This window comes from Neovison vison, chromosome 2, assembly GCF_020171115.1.
Source record: "Neovison vison isolate M4711 chromosome 2, ASM_NN_V1, whole genome shotgun sequence".
Lineage (NCBI taxonomy): Eukaryota > Metazoa > Chordata > Mammalia > Carnivora > Mustelidae > Neogale > Neogale vison.
Window position 1 is genome coordinate 228,340,969 of NC_058092.1, and position 17,364 is coordinate 228,358,332.

At 40.3% G+C, this 17,364-nt stretch overlaps 1 protein-coding gene across 1 annotated transcript in view; it reads right to left on the bottom strand.

Moving 5' to 3' along the window:
- Positions 1 to 16,342, bottom strand: part of CACUL1 (CDK2 associated cullin domain 1) — a 70,680-nt gene extending 54,338 nt beyond the window's left edge. The window contains exon 1 of the mRNA XM_044240614.1: positions 15,660 to 16,342. Coding sequence (XP_044096549.1) covers positions 15,660 to 16,029 — 370 coding nt within the window. The 5' untranslated portion in view covers positions 16,030 to 16,342. The remainder of the gene's footprint in view (positions 1 to 15,659) is intronic.
- Between the last annotated feature and the right edge of the window lie 1,022 nt (positions 16,343 to 17,364).

A 17,364-nucleotide genomic window follows, 5' to 3' on the forward strand; every position in this document is an offset into this window, starting at 1 on the left:
TCCTGGGATCGAGCCCCGCATTGGGCTCTCTGCTGAGCAGGAAGACTGCTTCCCTCTCTGTCTCTGCCTGCCTCTCTGCCTACATGTGATCTCTCTGAATCAAATAAAATCTTAAAAAAAAAAAAAATCTGTTTAAAAAAAAAGATAATTAAAAGAACTTTAAAAACTTGAAAAAAAACCCTATAATTATTATCCTTAAAGAGGTTAAGACAAAAATCAAAGCCACTGCCATGAAAAAGCAGCAATCCAAATGCTCTTAAAATAAAAATATAGCAGCTGTTAAAAAAAAAAAACTTGGAAAATATTAAGAAATTCTCCCCAAACATTAAGAGGATATAGCAAAAAGTGGTTGATAGAAGACAAAAACAGGAAACTCAACATCTGACTACTAATCATTTCAGGAAAAAGGAATAGAAAAAAATGTAAAGGGGGAAAAGAATTGACACATTAATATAAGAAAATACCTCAGAAATTTTTTCAAAGAGAGAAAAGGCCACATACAAAGAACAAAAATTAAAATGACACCTGAATGCTCCAGTGGAATACTGCAAGCTTAAAGTCAATGAAGCAACACAAAAAATTCCAAGGAAAAGTTTTTACTTAATAATTCTATACCCAAACTGTCAATTGGTGAAGGCAAATTTTTAGAAAGAAACCTGAAACTTTATAATATACTAACATTTTCTCAGGAAGCTACTAGAAGGTATGTTCTATACACACACGCGTGTGCGCACACACACACACACACACACGAAAACAATAAAAAGGAAGACATCAAGTAACAATCATTCCAACTATTTAGAAGCCCCTGCAAGGCAACTGTGTAGTGGCCGTAAGGAATAAAGAGAAAAAGATTAACAACTTCAAAACAAAAAGAAAATGCTGATTAACTGGGCATTTTTTTTTTTAAGATTTTATTTATTTATTTGACAGAGAAAGAGATCACAAGCAGGCAGAGAGGCAGGCAGAGAGGCAAGGGGTGGGGGCAGAGAACAGGCTGAGCAGAAAGAGATCCTAACCTGAGCTGAAGGCAGAGGCTTAACCCAATGAGTCATCCAGGCACCCCTAACTGGACATTTTTTAAACACCAGTGACAGAAATATGGTGGATCTGATGAAGCCATTGAGGTTTTAAAAATAAGTTTAACAAAAATGATGTAAGTACAAACAAAGCAACTAATAACAAAGATCTATGTGAAAGAAAACAAAATCTGAGTGCACTTCTGGCCTTCTGGTGAGTAGAGTCATAATGTAAAGATGGTTTATTAAATGAACAAAAAATTGTGATATTAGAAGAACTGAAGAGGTAAGGTAGGTAGAGGTATAAGAGAACTAAAACCTCATATTAATAACTGGAAGTCAACTGATCATATACAAGCGATAAATCAAGCAATAACAACATTAATACACTGAAGTGTGTGGATAAATACTAGAAGAAACAGCTAAAAGAACTCAGCTAAATGAATGCTAAGTGACTGACTCTGGGTTACAGGTCCAGGAATAGGAAAGGGCAGGGGAGGGAACCACTGATTTTCATTATGTATCTTTTCATACAATTTGAGTTTATAAATTATAAATCTGTATTTAAAACAAAAAAAAGTTTTGTGTTGTTTTAAAGCCAAAGAGTTTGGTAAATTTCAAACCCTCAGAAAGAGGAAAAAAATCTAGTGAGAAGACATTTTTGTTTTAGTATTTCCAATAAGTCACGGGGAATGAGAAAGCTCAGAGTTCACCAACTGCCCGCTAGACCTCTCTACATTACTATTCGTAGACCTTAAAAAAGACACACACACACACACACACACACACACCCCTATACTCCTCCCAGATCTGTATCCTCCCTCCTTCACCCCCAAATTTTGTAGATCCTAGTCCCAAATATTTCCAAAATCTGAGACATGACCTCTTCCAATGCTTTATTTATTCAGGTCATCATCTCTTGTCTGGACTACAACAATTACAACCCCCTAACTCATCTCCAGGCTTCCATTCATGATCCTTTCCAAGCTGAATTAACAAAATAAGACATATTTTGGGGCGCCTGGGTGGCTCAGTGGTTTGGGCCTCTGCCCTCGGCTCAGGTCATGATCTCCAGGTCCTCTGCCCCGCGGGAGGCCTGCCTCCCCCCCCCCCCGCCTACTTGTGATCTCTGTCAAAATAAATAAATAAATAAATAAAATTTTTTTTAAAAAAAAAGACATATTTGCCAAGGTAGCTCCCCTAATACCCTTCAGTGATTCCTATTCCTACAGAAGAAAATCCTGCCCCTAACATGGCATGTCCCTCACTACACACCTTTCTATCTGTGTTTAATTTGCACCACTCGGTCTGCACACCCTGTGTTCCAACAATGTCAGCTCTGGGTATTAGGAACAGAATACCCCCTATGCAAAGGAAGTTTCTTTGAACCCAATCCCACCTCCTCAATCCTCCTGACAAACTTGTTTTTTCTTAATATTTATTTATTTAAAGAGACAGAGTGTGAGAGTGCAGAGTGGGCCAGAGGGAGACAGAAACCCCAGGAGACTCTGCACAGAGCTGGACGTAGGGCCCAATCCCACAACCCCACGGTCATGACCAGAACTGAAACTAAGAGCCCGAAACCCGACCCACTGCGCCACCCAAGGGCCCCTCTTCTGAAAAGCTTTCATTCATTTTCATAAAAAGATTTTCTTTTTCCTCTACCATGTACTTACACAGCTTTACTACAGCACTTAATCATATCATAATTATCTCTCATCATCTCCTACACTAAACTCTGTCTCATCACCAGAGTCTAAAATATTACCCTGGCATACAGAATACCCTAAATAAATATCTATGGGATAAAATACCATTCAGATGTCTGGTCAGCACAACTGCATCTACAAATTATGGGATCTATAACTCTATCTATAGAGGTTAATAGCCAAATGACTATAAAAGTAGGAAGAAAAACAGAAGGCCAGTTTGTCCTGCTAAGAAGTGTTACAAAAGGCTATCCACAATAATTTTTATATAGTATTTAACAGTTTACCACGTGATTACATATGGTCTACAGCTCAGCGTTACAGTTTAAAGAAGAAATAAGCAGCATTCATTTCCTTTAGGGATTTGGGACTGGGCCTTATATAAACATTACAATGGCTTTCTCTTAAAGCTTCACTGACGTCACTTTGTACAAAAACGTGTCAAAAAACAGCAAGACAAGATTCCCAATGAGACCCTGAAATTCAGCCCATCAATCAATATCATAGTGTCGCTTACGGCAGCACAACTCCACTAAGCTGAAAGGCAAGAAGATACCAAACAACCACAGATGCTACAAACAGCGCATATTTTAAGACCTGAATGCATTAACTGATACGCTTGTAAAAGGATCAGCCAACCTGGAAACTGGCAGATGTAAAGGGCAGGATTTACCAAAATCAGTTAACACCTTCATTTAATTCAAAAGTCAACTTTAACACCTTTTTTAATCATTAATTAAAAAAAAAAAAACAACAGAATAATTTCATGGAATTCAAATCCCACTTAAAATCCCATGAAACTTTTGTTCATCTGAAGAAGAGAAACTTTTGGTGCACTGGGTCAATAATTTTCTGGAGATCATGGCACAGTATCAGGTAATGCAAGATCCACCCCCCCACACACACACCCTCCCTGTCTCTATCCACCCATTGCCCTTTATCCTCATACCCTAGTCCCACCTGCCTCCATCCTCAATACACCGTGACACGAAACCATTCTATTCTGTTTAATGTATTTGCAATCTGAGCAGCTGTAACATGTGCTACATCTGAGCAAAAGCTTTAAAAGCCATTTAGTGCTTCTGTCCACTCTCTTCTGTTTGCCTCTGCCAAGAGTGACAGGATCCTGAAAAGAGCTGCTCTTCAGAATGAGATGACACGTGAAAAGCCACAAGCAATTGTCAGCCACGAATATAACATGAACAAGAGTAAACCTATGTTGTTCCATAAGCTCCTGAGATTTGGGGGTTATTTGGGGGTTACCATCATAGAAAGCTAACCAATGCAGAAAGGAAAGCTGAGCTAATTACACTTCCCAAATTAGATTCCACCAATGAGACACATTTGAGTGGAATTTGGAATGTCAAAGTGAGACAAAGCATATTATTATGGCTTGTGATTCGGCCAAGTAAAGTTAAAAAACTTCAAGCACCAGTGTCTAGTGATCCACTTCAGAGGTGAGCGACGCAGCTATGATGACACAGGGTGGTGGTGGCGCAGCCTGCCCTCAGCTTGAATGGAGCCGCCTCACCGACTTCTACACCTCCAACCTTTCAACAATGTTTAGAGGACCTAATTTCCAGTATTAAATATCTTCTTGCTTTGGGTATCTAGAGTGATTTCTTGCACTGAACTATAATCAATAAAATACTGAAGTAGTGACAGGGCACATTCTCTAAAGCCAGGAAGCTGGCTTTGGTTTACCAATCTAGTTGGATTTAGAGGCAATGATGGCAGTGCCAACATCAGATAACACAATGCAACAGTACATGGCAGGAAGCAGCAAAGAGGTACCCCAATTATCACCTGCACTGATCCAGAATAAAGTTCTTCTTGAGGAAACAACATGGCAGTTAGGATGGAAATGAGAAACAAAGACTATGAAGGGCTGCCTGATTCTGTTAACAGGTGAAAACTTTGAGAAAATGATTAGCTCAATGAACAAAGACTAAAGAGCATCCATGACTGTCATTCAAAGAATCTCTTAGGGGCACTGGGGTGGCTCAGTGGGTTAAAGCCTCTGCCTTCAGCTCAGGTCATGATCCCAAGGTTCTGGGATCGAGCTCTGCGTCAAGCTCTCTGCTCGGTGGGAAGCCTGCTTCCCCTCCTCTCTCTCTCTGCCTATTTGTGATCTCTCTCTCTCTGTCAAATAAATAAATGAATCTTTTAAAAAAATAAAATAAAATAAAAGAATCTTTTAGTTCTTATAGGCACAGGGTTGACATAGCCCAAAAATGAGAACAGAATGATTGTGCAAGTTAAACAATTACCATACTAAAATAATTCAAAGCTTAGATAAATCTTTTAAGTGAAAGGATACTGACTGTAGAACAGTAGGACCTTGAGACCTGAAATGGGACCAGCTTGGTGGAGTCTGATCATCTGGGAACCCTGACCTCACAAAAGTCACTGAGCTTTCCCTGCCTAAGAAGTACCCTTCCTCTACAACATGACACTAGTCTTTACCTAAGTAAAGACTCTGTCATAAGATCTCCTCATGCCTTACCTGCAAGCAGCCCTCACTGACCCTAAACTTCCAAGCAAATCAGATTTCCTAGGATAACAAGTACAAAATTTAAACCAACAGGAGTCAGCTTACATTCCAAAAAAACTAGAGACTTCAGAAGACTTTAAGACTTCAAAGACTTTAACACTTTGTTGACAAAAACCTAAAGAATGCAGGTAGGATCAGATTCTAGGGTTACTGAGTAAGAATGAAACAACTTTAGGTAAGACTTATCAAAAGGAATACACTTACTAAAGATTATTTACTGTACTACCTCAAGGAACTAGATATGGTTGTAACAGTTTGCTCAGTTGACTGACTGAAACCTGGACTCAATGAGAGCCAACATTAAAAACAGCTGGAACTCGGGGCGCCTGGGTGGCTCAGTAGGTTAAAGCCTCTGCCTTCGGCTTGGGTCATGATCCCAGGGTCCTGGGATCAAGCCCCGCATCGGGCTCTCTGCTCTTTGGGGAGCCCGCTTCCTCCTCTCTCTGCCTGCCTCTCTGCCTACTTGTGATCTTTGTCAAATAAATAAATAAAATCTTTAAAAACAACAACAACAACAGCTGGAACTCCTGCTGAATAAAAGCAAGAGTAGCAGAGAAGAAAATGTATCAAGGAAGACACAGCAATGGAAAGTAACTGAACTGAGGCTCAGGGAGAGGGAAAAAAAAACTGAAAAAGATAATGAACAGAACCTTACTGATTTAGGGTACAATAATAAGTGGTCTAACACATTAGTAACCAAGAGGTGAGTGGTAAAGTTTGTTTTAAATTATATATAATTGTAGTATTGTTACAATTACATAATTATGATTATGTATTGATGTAATTATACAACATTAACTATAATTAAGTATATATATGATAAACAATAATGCTCTAAATTTGACAAATTCTAAAATATGATTATGTATTGATGTAATTATACAACATTAACTATAATTAAGTATATATATGATAAACAATAATGCTCTAAATTTGACAAATTCTAAAAACTTACAAATCCAAGAAGCTCAATTGGACAATAAAAAGAATAAACCTAAAGAAAACCCTACCCCAAGAAACATAACAATCAAACTGCTGAAAACTTAATCCATAAATGAAAATCCTCAGAGCAGCCAGAAAAATAGGACAAGTTAGAGAGAGGAACAAAGATAAGACTATATGGACATGTATTATAAGAAAAAAGGCAGGCCAGAAGACAATGGAAAAGCATCTTTAAAGTGTTGAAAAAAAACCAAAACAAAGACTGCCCATCTAGAATTCTATATCCAGCAAAAATAGCCTTAGAAAATGAAGGTAAAATATTTTTGCAGGCAAATGAAAGTTGAATAAATTCAAGGCCAAAAGGACTGTACTGTAAGAAATATCAATGTACGTTCTCAAGACAGAAGAAAAATAAGAGGTGAAAACTCGGGTCTAAACAAAGGAATAAAGAGAGAAACAGCAACTCTGAGTAAACAAAAAAAGAATTATTTTCCAGTTTTTGATTACTTAAGACAAATTTCACACATGATTCCATCCATATGAATATCCAGGATAGGTGTATCCATAGGGACAGAAAGCAAGTTGCTGGACGCCAGAGGCAGGGGGAGGCAGGAATAGAGAGTAACTGCTTAACAGGTACCAGATGTTATTTTAAGGTGATGAAAGTGCTTTAGAACCAGATAAAGGGATTGTTGCACAACACTGAATGTACTAAATGCCACCAAATGGTTCACTTTAAAATGATGGAATTTTATGTTACATGAATTTCACCTCAATTTTTTTTAAAGATAAATGGATATTTCAAACAAAGCTAATAACTGTATATTTGATGCTTGTTATACTTAGAAGTACCATTATGACAATGGCAATGCAGCATAAAAGACAGGAGGGAGGAATGAAGTATACTGATATAAGATTGTTACATTATATGTGAAGTGGTCAATACTTGAAAGTACATTGTGATGCGCTTAATTTTCATACTGTAAATACTAAAATAAGCACTAAAAAGAAAAAAAAGGGGGGCATGCTAATAAGCCAAACTGAAGACAAACATGAATCATAAAAAATAATCAAAAAGAAGATGGGAAAAGAGGAAATTTAAGAAAAAGAAAAAAGCAGAAAGGACAAAGACAAAACAAATCAGAAGACAGTAGATTTAAACCCTACCACATTGTTAATTACATTAAATGTAAATGGTCCAAATGCTCCAATTAAAAGGCAGAGATTGGGACACCTGAATGGCTGAGCTGGTTAAGCATTCAACTCTTGATTTCAGCTCAGGTCATGATCTCAGGGTCATGGGATTAAACTCCAGGTCAGGCTCCATACCATGTATGGAGCCTGCTGGAGATTTCCTCTCTCCCTCTGCCTCTGCCCCTCCCCCGACTCATGCACGCTCTCTCAAAATGAATATAATCTTAAAAAAAAAAAAGAAACAAAGAAAGAAAAAACAAAGGTGGGGTGCCTGGGTGTCTCAGTCGTTAAACATCTGCCTTCAGCTTGGGTCATGATCCCGGGGTCCTGGGATTGAGTCCTGCATCGACTCAATCAAAAAAGTGTATACACAGATACATTATCATATGTTATCATACACAGATACGTTAAAATAAAATAGGAAAAGATGTATTATGCAAATAATAAAACAAGGATGTTTTATTTAAAAAAAAAAAAAAAGCAGCCTTCAGAGTAAGGACTATTACCAAAGATGAATAAAGATATTCTACAATGATCAAGCAACCAATTCATTAAGAAGACAGAACAATCCTAAATATGATACACCAAAGAACAGATTAATGGACTTTAGACCCCCACATATATGGTCAGTTATTTTTCAACAAAGTTGCCAAAGTAGGAGCACCTGGGTGCTCTGTGGGTTAAGCCTCTGCCTTCCGCTCAGGTCATGATCTCAGGGTCCTGGGATCCAGCCCCACATCAAGCATTCTGCTCAACAGGGAGCCTGCTTCCAACCTCTCTCTGCCTGCCTCTCTGCCTACTTGTGATCTCTGTCAAATAAATAAGATCTTTTTTTTTTTTTAAGATTTTATTTATTTATCGGGGGGGGGGGAGAGCAAGCACAGGCAGACAGAATGGCAGGCAGAGGCAGAGGGAGAAGCAGGCTCCCTGCTAAGCAAGGAGCCCGATGTGGGACTCCATCCCAGAACGCTGGGATCATGACCTGAGCCGAAGGCAGCTGCTTAACCAACTGAGCCACCCAGGCGTCCCAATAAATAAGATCTTTTAAAAAAAAAAGTGACTCAGTGAGGAAAGGATAATCTTTTCAATAAATGGTGCTGAAACAACTGGATATCCATATAAAAGTTTAAAAAAAAAACTTCAATCCTTATTATACATATTATAATACTACACATGGGTTCAACTCATAACTTAGACCATAGACCGAAACATAAAAGCTAAAACTATAAGCTTTCTAAAATAAAATATAGGCAAAAAAAATCCTCCTAACTGTGAAGAAAGTATTTCTTAGGATAAAAAAAGTACAAACCATAGAAGAAAACTGATGTCAGACTTCACCAAAACTTAAAACTTCTGTTCTTCACAGGACACTGTCACAGATACAACATTCACTATACATATTATCCCACAGAATATGAATCTAAAATTAATGATGAAGCCTTGCAATAAGATAACCCAAGAAAAACTTAAATAGATTCTCACAAACAAAATTACGTTAAAGGGCAATAAGCACATGAAAAAGCCAATAGCATGTGTAAAAGGGAAATGCAAAATAAAACCACAATTACTATTCTTCCTCTAAAGTGGCTAAAATTAAAACAAACCTTACAATACCAAGAATGGAAAATGTGACCTTCTCCTCGCTTGTGCTCTCTCTCACTGTCTCTCTCTCTCAAATGAATAAATAAAATCTTTAAAAAAAAAAAAAAAAAAAAGAATGGGAAATGTACCCAGTATAAATATCAGTAAGGGGGCGCCTGGGTGGCTCAGCAGCTTAAGCCTCTGCCTTCAGCTCAGGTCATGATCTCAGGGTCCTGGGATAGAGCCCCACATCGGGTTCTCTGCTCAGCAGGGAGCCTGCTTGCCCTTTCTCTCAGCCTGTCTCTCTGCCTGCTTGTGATTTCTCTCTGTCAAATAAATAAAATCTTAAAAAATAAATAAATATCAGTAAGTATGTAGAGCACTGGAACTTTTATACATTCTGAATGGGAATGTACAATGATACAACTATTCTGAAAAACAGACTGGCAGTTTCTCATAAAGTAAAATATACAACCAATATATGACCAAGCAATTCCACTTACAGGTATTTGTATGAAAACCTAGGTCTACACAAAACCTACATGATGGTTCAAAACGGCTTTATTCATAACCGAGATTGGAGACAACCCAAATGATCACCAACATATGAACAAATAAACAATTTGTGGTATCCCCTCCAAAACAGAACTCTGCCCTAAAAAGTAGTAATATGCAAGAACATGTAGGAATCTCAAAAACAAGGTGAAGAAGCCAAGCATTTACCATTTATCAGTAAAACCTAGTTAACAGAAAGCAGAGGGGCTAGGGGCAAGAGTACTAAAAGCAAAGCAACATAAAAGATATCTCAGTGATGAACATGTTCTATTGATTGATTTAGTGGTTACTGTTGGAGAGCGTCTTCCTGGGGCATCTTGCTCTTCTACATGTCTTGCTGAGTGTGCTAAGACTGCACGGCCCAGACCAATTGCTCTTGAACTTGAGCCATTCTATAGCTGGTAACCTTGAAAGATGAGGTAATGTCTTCCCCTAAACAAAGAGCAAGCTCGCTTACTACTTTCTATAAAAGCAGTGGATTCCCCACGTTCAATATTCTTCAGCTGCAACACAAACCCAATGAGGGAGCATCCATCTTGGCCATACTTTATTGCCTCTGGAGACCTGGGGAAAGGGAAACCTATACAAATACACTTATTTTCAAACTATTTCTGTGTCATGAATAACACATTTCTTTCTCTGATCCAGGAGTCTCCAGCTTCTGCCAGCATCCAGTAGTAAAGGCTAGCTTTTAGCTTGCTCAAATCCTAGTTAAAATTTTACGCCTCAAAAGGGTACAATTCATTGAATATAAATGGAGGAGAAAGGAGAAAAGGTATACGAGAAAGAAGGAAATGGACAAAAAGGAAAAAGAGGAAGGAGGAGAATGAACAGGACGAGGGAGGGAAGCAGAGGTTGAAACAACAGATATTCCTTAGTACGCAGAATGAATCAATCCAGCCTTATGTAGAATGTTTGAGTGCTTTAATCATATCCAGCACACACACACACACACACACACACACACTTCAATTGTTCTCCAAGAAGATCCTTTCTCAAGGAATTAAATGTATTGGTGAAGGATGTACTGATTTCCTTGAAAACTGCTGTGGTGGCTGTCCTTTGTAGTTCTGGTTAAAGATGGTCAATACTGCCATTAAAAATACTGATTTCAATGAGACAGTGGGTTCCCAGAGTGACAAAGGATAAGTAGAAGCCGTTAATCCTCAGATATAAAGTAGGCATGGTTATAATAGGCAAGAGGACCAGATCTGTCATCAGAATGGTTTGGATCCCTGGTGGTGGCTAACCATGGTGTCCTATGGAAAAACAATGGGCAATACACGTGATGAGAAGAAAAAAGGAAAACAAAAACAAAAACAAAAAACCTCTAGGTATATCAAACTGAGGCGTGCCTTAAGTGGCCACAATGTAAGAATTATGGCATGTCTCGTAATACACAGGCTGAGCTTGTTCAAAGACTTAGAGCCCCTGGAAAAAAGGAAACAGTGGGTTCCACTGAGTAAGAACCCTACAAAATTTCATCAAGAGAGTAATTAGGAGTCTTCCTCCTAGCCTTTCCGAGAGAACATGCAGCTTTTCATAAGGAGACAGTGTATGTGGGAAACAGAATCACTCGGGCTTTTTAGGGGTTACTCAACACTGGCTCTAAGCCCATGCTAACCCTTAGAGACCAGAACATCACTGTGGTAAACCAGTCAGATCAACAGCTGTGAAGGCACATGAAGAAAGAAGTATTTTGGCTTTGCTCCATCTTACAGTGGACCCAGTGACTCCATGGACCCACCCCGGGTTCCTGAACACAGTTTAAGTCTCCCTAAACTATGGAGTAAGGGTTTACAGCATAAGAAGGGCTAAGTGGGGGGGGAGGAGAGGGGGGCAAGTAAAATCTCCTAGATGTGCTCTTTCCTAACAAAATAATTAAATCCAAAGCAACTGTACATCTCTGTGGAAACTGGAGAGGATAATACCAACTCCAAAGACTTAAAAGATGGCAGGATGGGGACTGTCAGAAAGACATTCTGTTTCACTAGCCTACTGCAGCCAGTGCAGAAGACTTGGATCTTGGTGAATGGCTGTGGATTATAGTAAACCAAATTAAGTAGTGACTCCAACTGTAGTTGTTCCAGATATACTCTCTACTGGGACAAATCAACACAATCCCTGGTACCTCATATGCATCCATCAAGCTAAGAAGTGCTTTTTTTTTTTTTTTAACCTATTCCAAAAAACATACCATTAGAAGCTGTTCTCATCTTACAGTCCAGAAACACACTTTGTGACTGTCATAGCTCAGGGTTTCATCAACACTCCAGCTATCTTTCATTATTTGGTCCGCAGAGACTGTGGGCATCTGGACACCTCACAGGTCCATATATTGTTGGTTCAACCAGCAAATCCTGTATCCCCATCCACACTTGGTGCCATCCAGCTTTCTACTTTTTGCCAACCTAGCAGGTGGGAAAAAACTTTACTACTCTCTTAATTTGCCTGTCTCTGATTACTTAATAATTGCAAATACCTCTTTCTATGCATGTTAAGATTTACTATTCTGCAACCTACTTATGAATAACCTTTGACTATTTTTCTAGAGGTTGCTGCCCTCCCCTGATGTGTAGTTCCTTGTCTGATCTACATATTAATCCCTTATCAATTTTGAGCACTGCAAATACCTTCTCTCATTCCTTTCACTGAATGAAAATCTTTAATTTTTATATAATCAAAGTCATTAGTTTTTACTTTTATAAACTGTTGAAGCTTTGGAAGTCCTTCCTTATCTCTTAAGGAAAGAGCTTCTTCAAGAATTCTTTTTTTTTTTTTTTTTAGATTTTATTTATTTATTTGACAGAGAGAAATCACAAGTAGATGGAGAGGCAGGCAGAGAGAGAGAGGGAAGCAGGCTCCCAGGGAGCCCGATGCGGGACTCGATCCCAGGACCCCGAGATCATGACCTGAGCCGAAGGCAGCGGCTTAACCCACTGAGCCACCCAGGCGCCCAAGAATTCTTATGTCATCATAAATCACTGGAGAAAGGAGTCATGTTGGGAAGAGTGGCTCACTATGTGGAGGAAAAAAACAAACCCTATGCTATAGATAGGACGGGTTATGGATAAGTTAAATAGACCTAAATGTGAGAGAAATGATTAACATATCACATTTAGGTCTATTTAACTTATCCATAACCCATCCTATCTATAGCATAGGGTTTGTTTTTTTCCTCCACATAGTGAGCCACTCTTCCCAACATGACTCCTTTCTCCAGTGATTTATGATGCCACCCTTAAGTTCCTGAACACATATGGGTAAGTCTCTCCTCTCTAATTTGTTCCGCAAGTCTACTTTTCTGCTCACGTACTTACACTATAGTTTTTATTACTATAGCCTTGAAACAGTATCTTAATTTCTGATAAACCAAGCTCCACCAACACAAATATTTAATACTGCTTTAGCTATTCATAAACTTTATCCCATTTGCCATACGAATTTTAGATTTAGGTTACTGAGTTTGTAAGACCAACTGGAATTTTGATGGTAGTTTAATCAAATTTATAGATTAAAATGGAGAAAACTGACACTCATAATAATACATATATCCCAAGAACATGGAAAGTTTCTCCTTAGATCCTCTTCTATTCTTTATTAAAGTTTTAAAGTTTTCTTCTTAAAATTCTTAAGTATGCTTGTGTTAATTCCTAGAGACTTTACAGTTTTGATGTTCTTATTTTTTACAATATTTACTTTTGATTACCTTTCCTAGTTGGTTATAGCTTATGTAGTAAATGCTACTAATTCTTATAGTTTGATGTTCAATCCAGTAACCATGCGAAACTCTTACTAGTTCTAAGTTTCTCTGGATTCTAATGGTTCTTCTAGGTAAGTGACACTATCTGCAAATAATTAGTTCTTACGCTTCCCTTCATATCCTTGTATTTCTTATTTTTTTCCCTTTGTAATGTCAGCCAGGACTTTTTTTTACCATGTTAAAAAACAGTGATAGAGGGCATCATTGTTAGTAATCTTAAAACGAATGTATCTAAAATTTCTACATTAAGTATTATTATTTGCTGTAGGTTTTTGGTAATGACCTTAATCAGTTATCTCATATTCCAAACTTGCTAAGAGTTTTTATCATATATCGTTGTTGGATCTTATCAAATATTTTTATGGTATCAAGAGACTCAAGATTTTTCTCCTTGAGTCTCTTAATGTGATAAATTACATTAATAGTAAACAGATGTTGAATCATATCCACATTCTTAAACTCCACGGATCACAATTTAACACAGACATGAAGCAGGATTTTCATACCTATGCTAATAACTGAAACAGATCTGTAACTTTCTCATACTGTCCTTATCTAGGTTTAAAATCAAGATTTCACTAACACTAACCTTATAAATTGAGCTAGCCATCTTTTTGTTTCCCTATGTCCCAGAACGACTTGTAAAAACAAATTATTATTTAAAATTCAATGCAACTCACCGATCTCGTTACAATTTCGGAAAGGGGAGGTCTTTACCAGTTCAGTTTGTTAAATATTAAGCTCAAGTTATCCGTTTCTTCTGATACCAACTTTGTTCGTATTTTTCTAAGAATTTATACTTTTCATCTAGGCTCTCATATTAGCCTATAGTTCATAAAATTTTTTTCATAAAATCCTTTTTAAAATTCTCATACTTGTAGTTATTTCCCATTTTCCCCTTAATTATATTTGCATCTTTTTTCTTGATCTTATCAGAAGCGTATCTTATTAATCCTCAAAGAACAATCCTTTGGTTCAGCAAATCTGTTGTTCCTAATTTCACTGGTTTCTGCTTTTAACTTGATGGTATTTTCTGAACTCTTCAAATGAACCGTGTAAGCACTAAAACAAGCTTTGGTCAGAATTTAGATAAGTTAGCCAGTCACTGTGTTCAAAGCCTGGTTTCACTATACAGACTTCAGTACACAAACTATATATTATTCTCACATATGCATGATACAAAAAAAAATTAGACCCGATTACCAATCATACCTACACATGAATATCCTTGAGGAAAGCTTTATATTGAAGGCAAATAAATTAGATTATGTGCTTGTCCCCACCAAAAAAAACAAAAGTGTAAGGCTGTAATTGTATATCTGAACCAAGGCAGATATTTCCTCCGCACAGCTAATTGGACAATTACTGGTACCGCTTGATAAAATTAGTAACTAGAAATGAAATCTCCAGTTGCTTTACCAGATGCTATTCAAAACCTGCAGTTATTAATAGGAGACTAAAATCTGGCTGCCATGGTCACTTTTCACCACTGCCACCACTTCCAAAAAAACCCACTCAAAGCAAAAGCATTTATTTTCCCTAGCTATAGAACCATTATCTCCTGGTTAGGGGACAAAATTACAAAAGATTGTAGTCTTCAATCTTTCTGCTCGAGACTGAGTATTAAGGCAAGGCAGATCACTAACATAAAGTTCAATATTCAACATAATCTTGGACTTGGACACAGTAAATGGCTTATTATGAATGTAAGCTTTGAAAAGTTCTTTTATACGTTATTGGCTTCAAAACGGAACGTCCCTCCCACCGCACTGGTGTTATCCAAGAAACAACTCATACATTTCTCTATCAGAACGCAGAACGTGTACACTTTAGAAGGGAAAGAACGAGGTGCAGATATTGGTCAACCTTCTAATTTCTGAGTTGTTTAACGCAGACAAGGTAAAAGCACAAGAACACAATTGCCAGATTTCAATCTGGTCACCAAAAAAAAAAAAAAAAAAAGACTCTCCCGAACGAAACTCAGACGGCCCTATTTTCTCCTCACGTTTGAGGCCGAAACTTTAAAGGGGGAACGGAGAAGAAAAGAGCTTCTTAACGCGGCGAGACAGCCGGCTGTGATAAAGATCGCATTTGGAGGAGAACTTGGGGCTGTGTGCGCACCCGGCTGCTCCTCTAGGCCAGGTAACACAAGAAGCCAGGGCCGCTCCGGCGCTGGCCGCAGACACCGAACGAGGGAGGGGTGGGGGGGTGGGGGGGGAGGCGGGGAGGAGAGGAGAGACCCAGGCCTGAAACAAAGGAAGCGGGGCTGGCCGAGAAGGGTGGATTCGACGCCCGGGTGGGGAGGAGAAAAGCCAAGGCTGCTGGGGAGAGGCTGGACTCACAGAACTTGGAGGTGGAGGTGTTGATGTTGATGGTGGAGCTGGGGGTGGGGGCGGGGGCCGCCTTGGCCACAGCGGCGGCCGTGTCGCAGCTCTTCAACATCATGATCACCCCATTGGCCTCCGGCGGTGGCGGCGGCCCCATCGAGAGCCCCTCCTTAGGGCCTTTCCTGTCCACCGAGGCCGCGGGCACCGCCAGCAGCTGACCCCCCGGCGGCTCTCGCGCAGGGGCTGGAATCGACGAGGGGGGCGGCGGCGGCGGCGGCGGGGGCTGCCGGAAGCCGTCCACCGCGGCCTCCCAGTTGTTGTGGTTCTGGTCGTCCATCATCGCCACGTAGCTGCCCCACTCCTCCTCTTCCATGCTTTCCTCCATCCTGCAGGCCCCCAGCACCCGCCCGCCTCACAGGCACCTGCCGCCCGTCTCAACCCCGGGCCAGGGGGCACCGCAGCCTCCTCGCCTTCACATCGCCGGGGGCCGGCACGGGCGCGGCGGAGATGGGAGCTGGGCGCCGGGTCTCTCCGTCTCCGCCCGGCCGACTCTTACAGACAGGGCTGACGGCGGTGGGCGCTCCCGGGCTCTAGCCTGGGAGAGGCAGCCGTAAAGCGGCCGCGCCCCTCACGACATTTTACAGCGACTTCCAACAGGCTGTTGGAAAGGGCAGCTCGGGGAGCGGCCAGGAGGGCACGTGGTGCGAGGAATGAGCCAGGAGAAAGCAAAGCAAACAGGGGCAGGAGCTATAAGTCACCCCCACGCAAAAGGGCAGAGGTTTGGCCCGCCCCGGCTGGCCCCGCACTGAGAGGGGAGGGGCCCCGGGTCCGGTGGAGCAGGCGTCGGTCCCGCCCCTGGGCTGGCCCCACGTGACAAGGGGGTTTGCGCACGCGCGTTCTGTGTCTGGTTACCAGGGCGACCGGAATCTGGCCCGCTCCTGAAGATGCTCACCAAACCCTCTGGCGTTCGCTGCGGCACAGGCCCCCGTTTGCGTGGTGTTTTTCTTACGCCCGCCGGATTTACTGTGTCTTTGCGCCGCACGGGGTCTCGCCGCCCGGACCTTTGGTCGACACGGAGCTAGGAGGCCGCAAGAGGCCTGGGTTCGCGCATTATAAATGGATGGGACAGCCATGGGTGGTCCTTGATGGGCCTGCTGATGGGCCTCAGCCCACACTAACCGAAACCTTCAAAACCAAGAATAAAAACCGAAACATAGCAAGGTGGCTTTAAAAAAAAAAAAATGCGTTTGAGCTACTCATGGATTTTTTTTTTAAGTTCCTTAACTTCTCCATACACAGAGGCCGGGAATTTTAGATTTTTAAATGCCAAGCTTCACGCAATGTTCCGTAAATCTGACTACAAATTTGAGATTATGTTTCAGAGTCCAGAGGGGCAAAAAAGAGAGGTTATGTAACTATATTATAATTTCTTTAACTTCTCTGCTTTCTCAAATGACAGCAATAGTATATTATAGGAGAACAAACGTTATCGTTGTGTTTATAGTTCATCCCAGCTACTGGTGTTAACATTGTCTAGAAAAACCTGTTATTATTTACTCTAGCAGATAATGAATCTTTATTTCCAGAGGTATGTAATTAGTGTGAAGAATCATTTCAGCCGCTGAAAAACCGTTGTCTCGGGTGCACTTCAGTGTCCACATGTATTTGGGCTTCTCAGCATGTTTTCCCACTATATTCTGTGCTATACTTAAGGCAACTG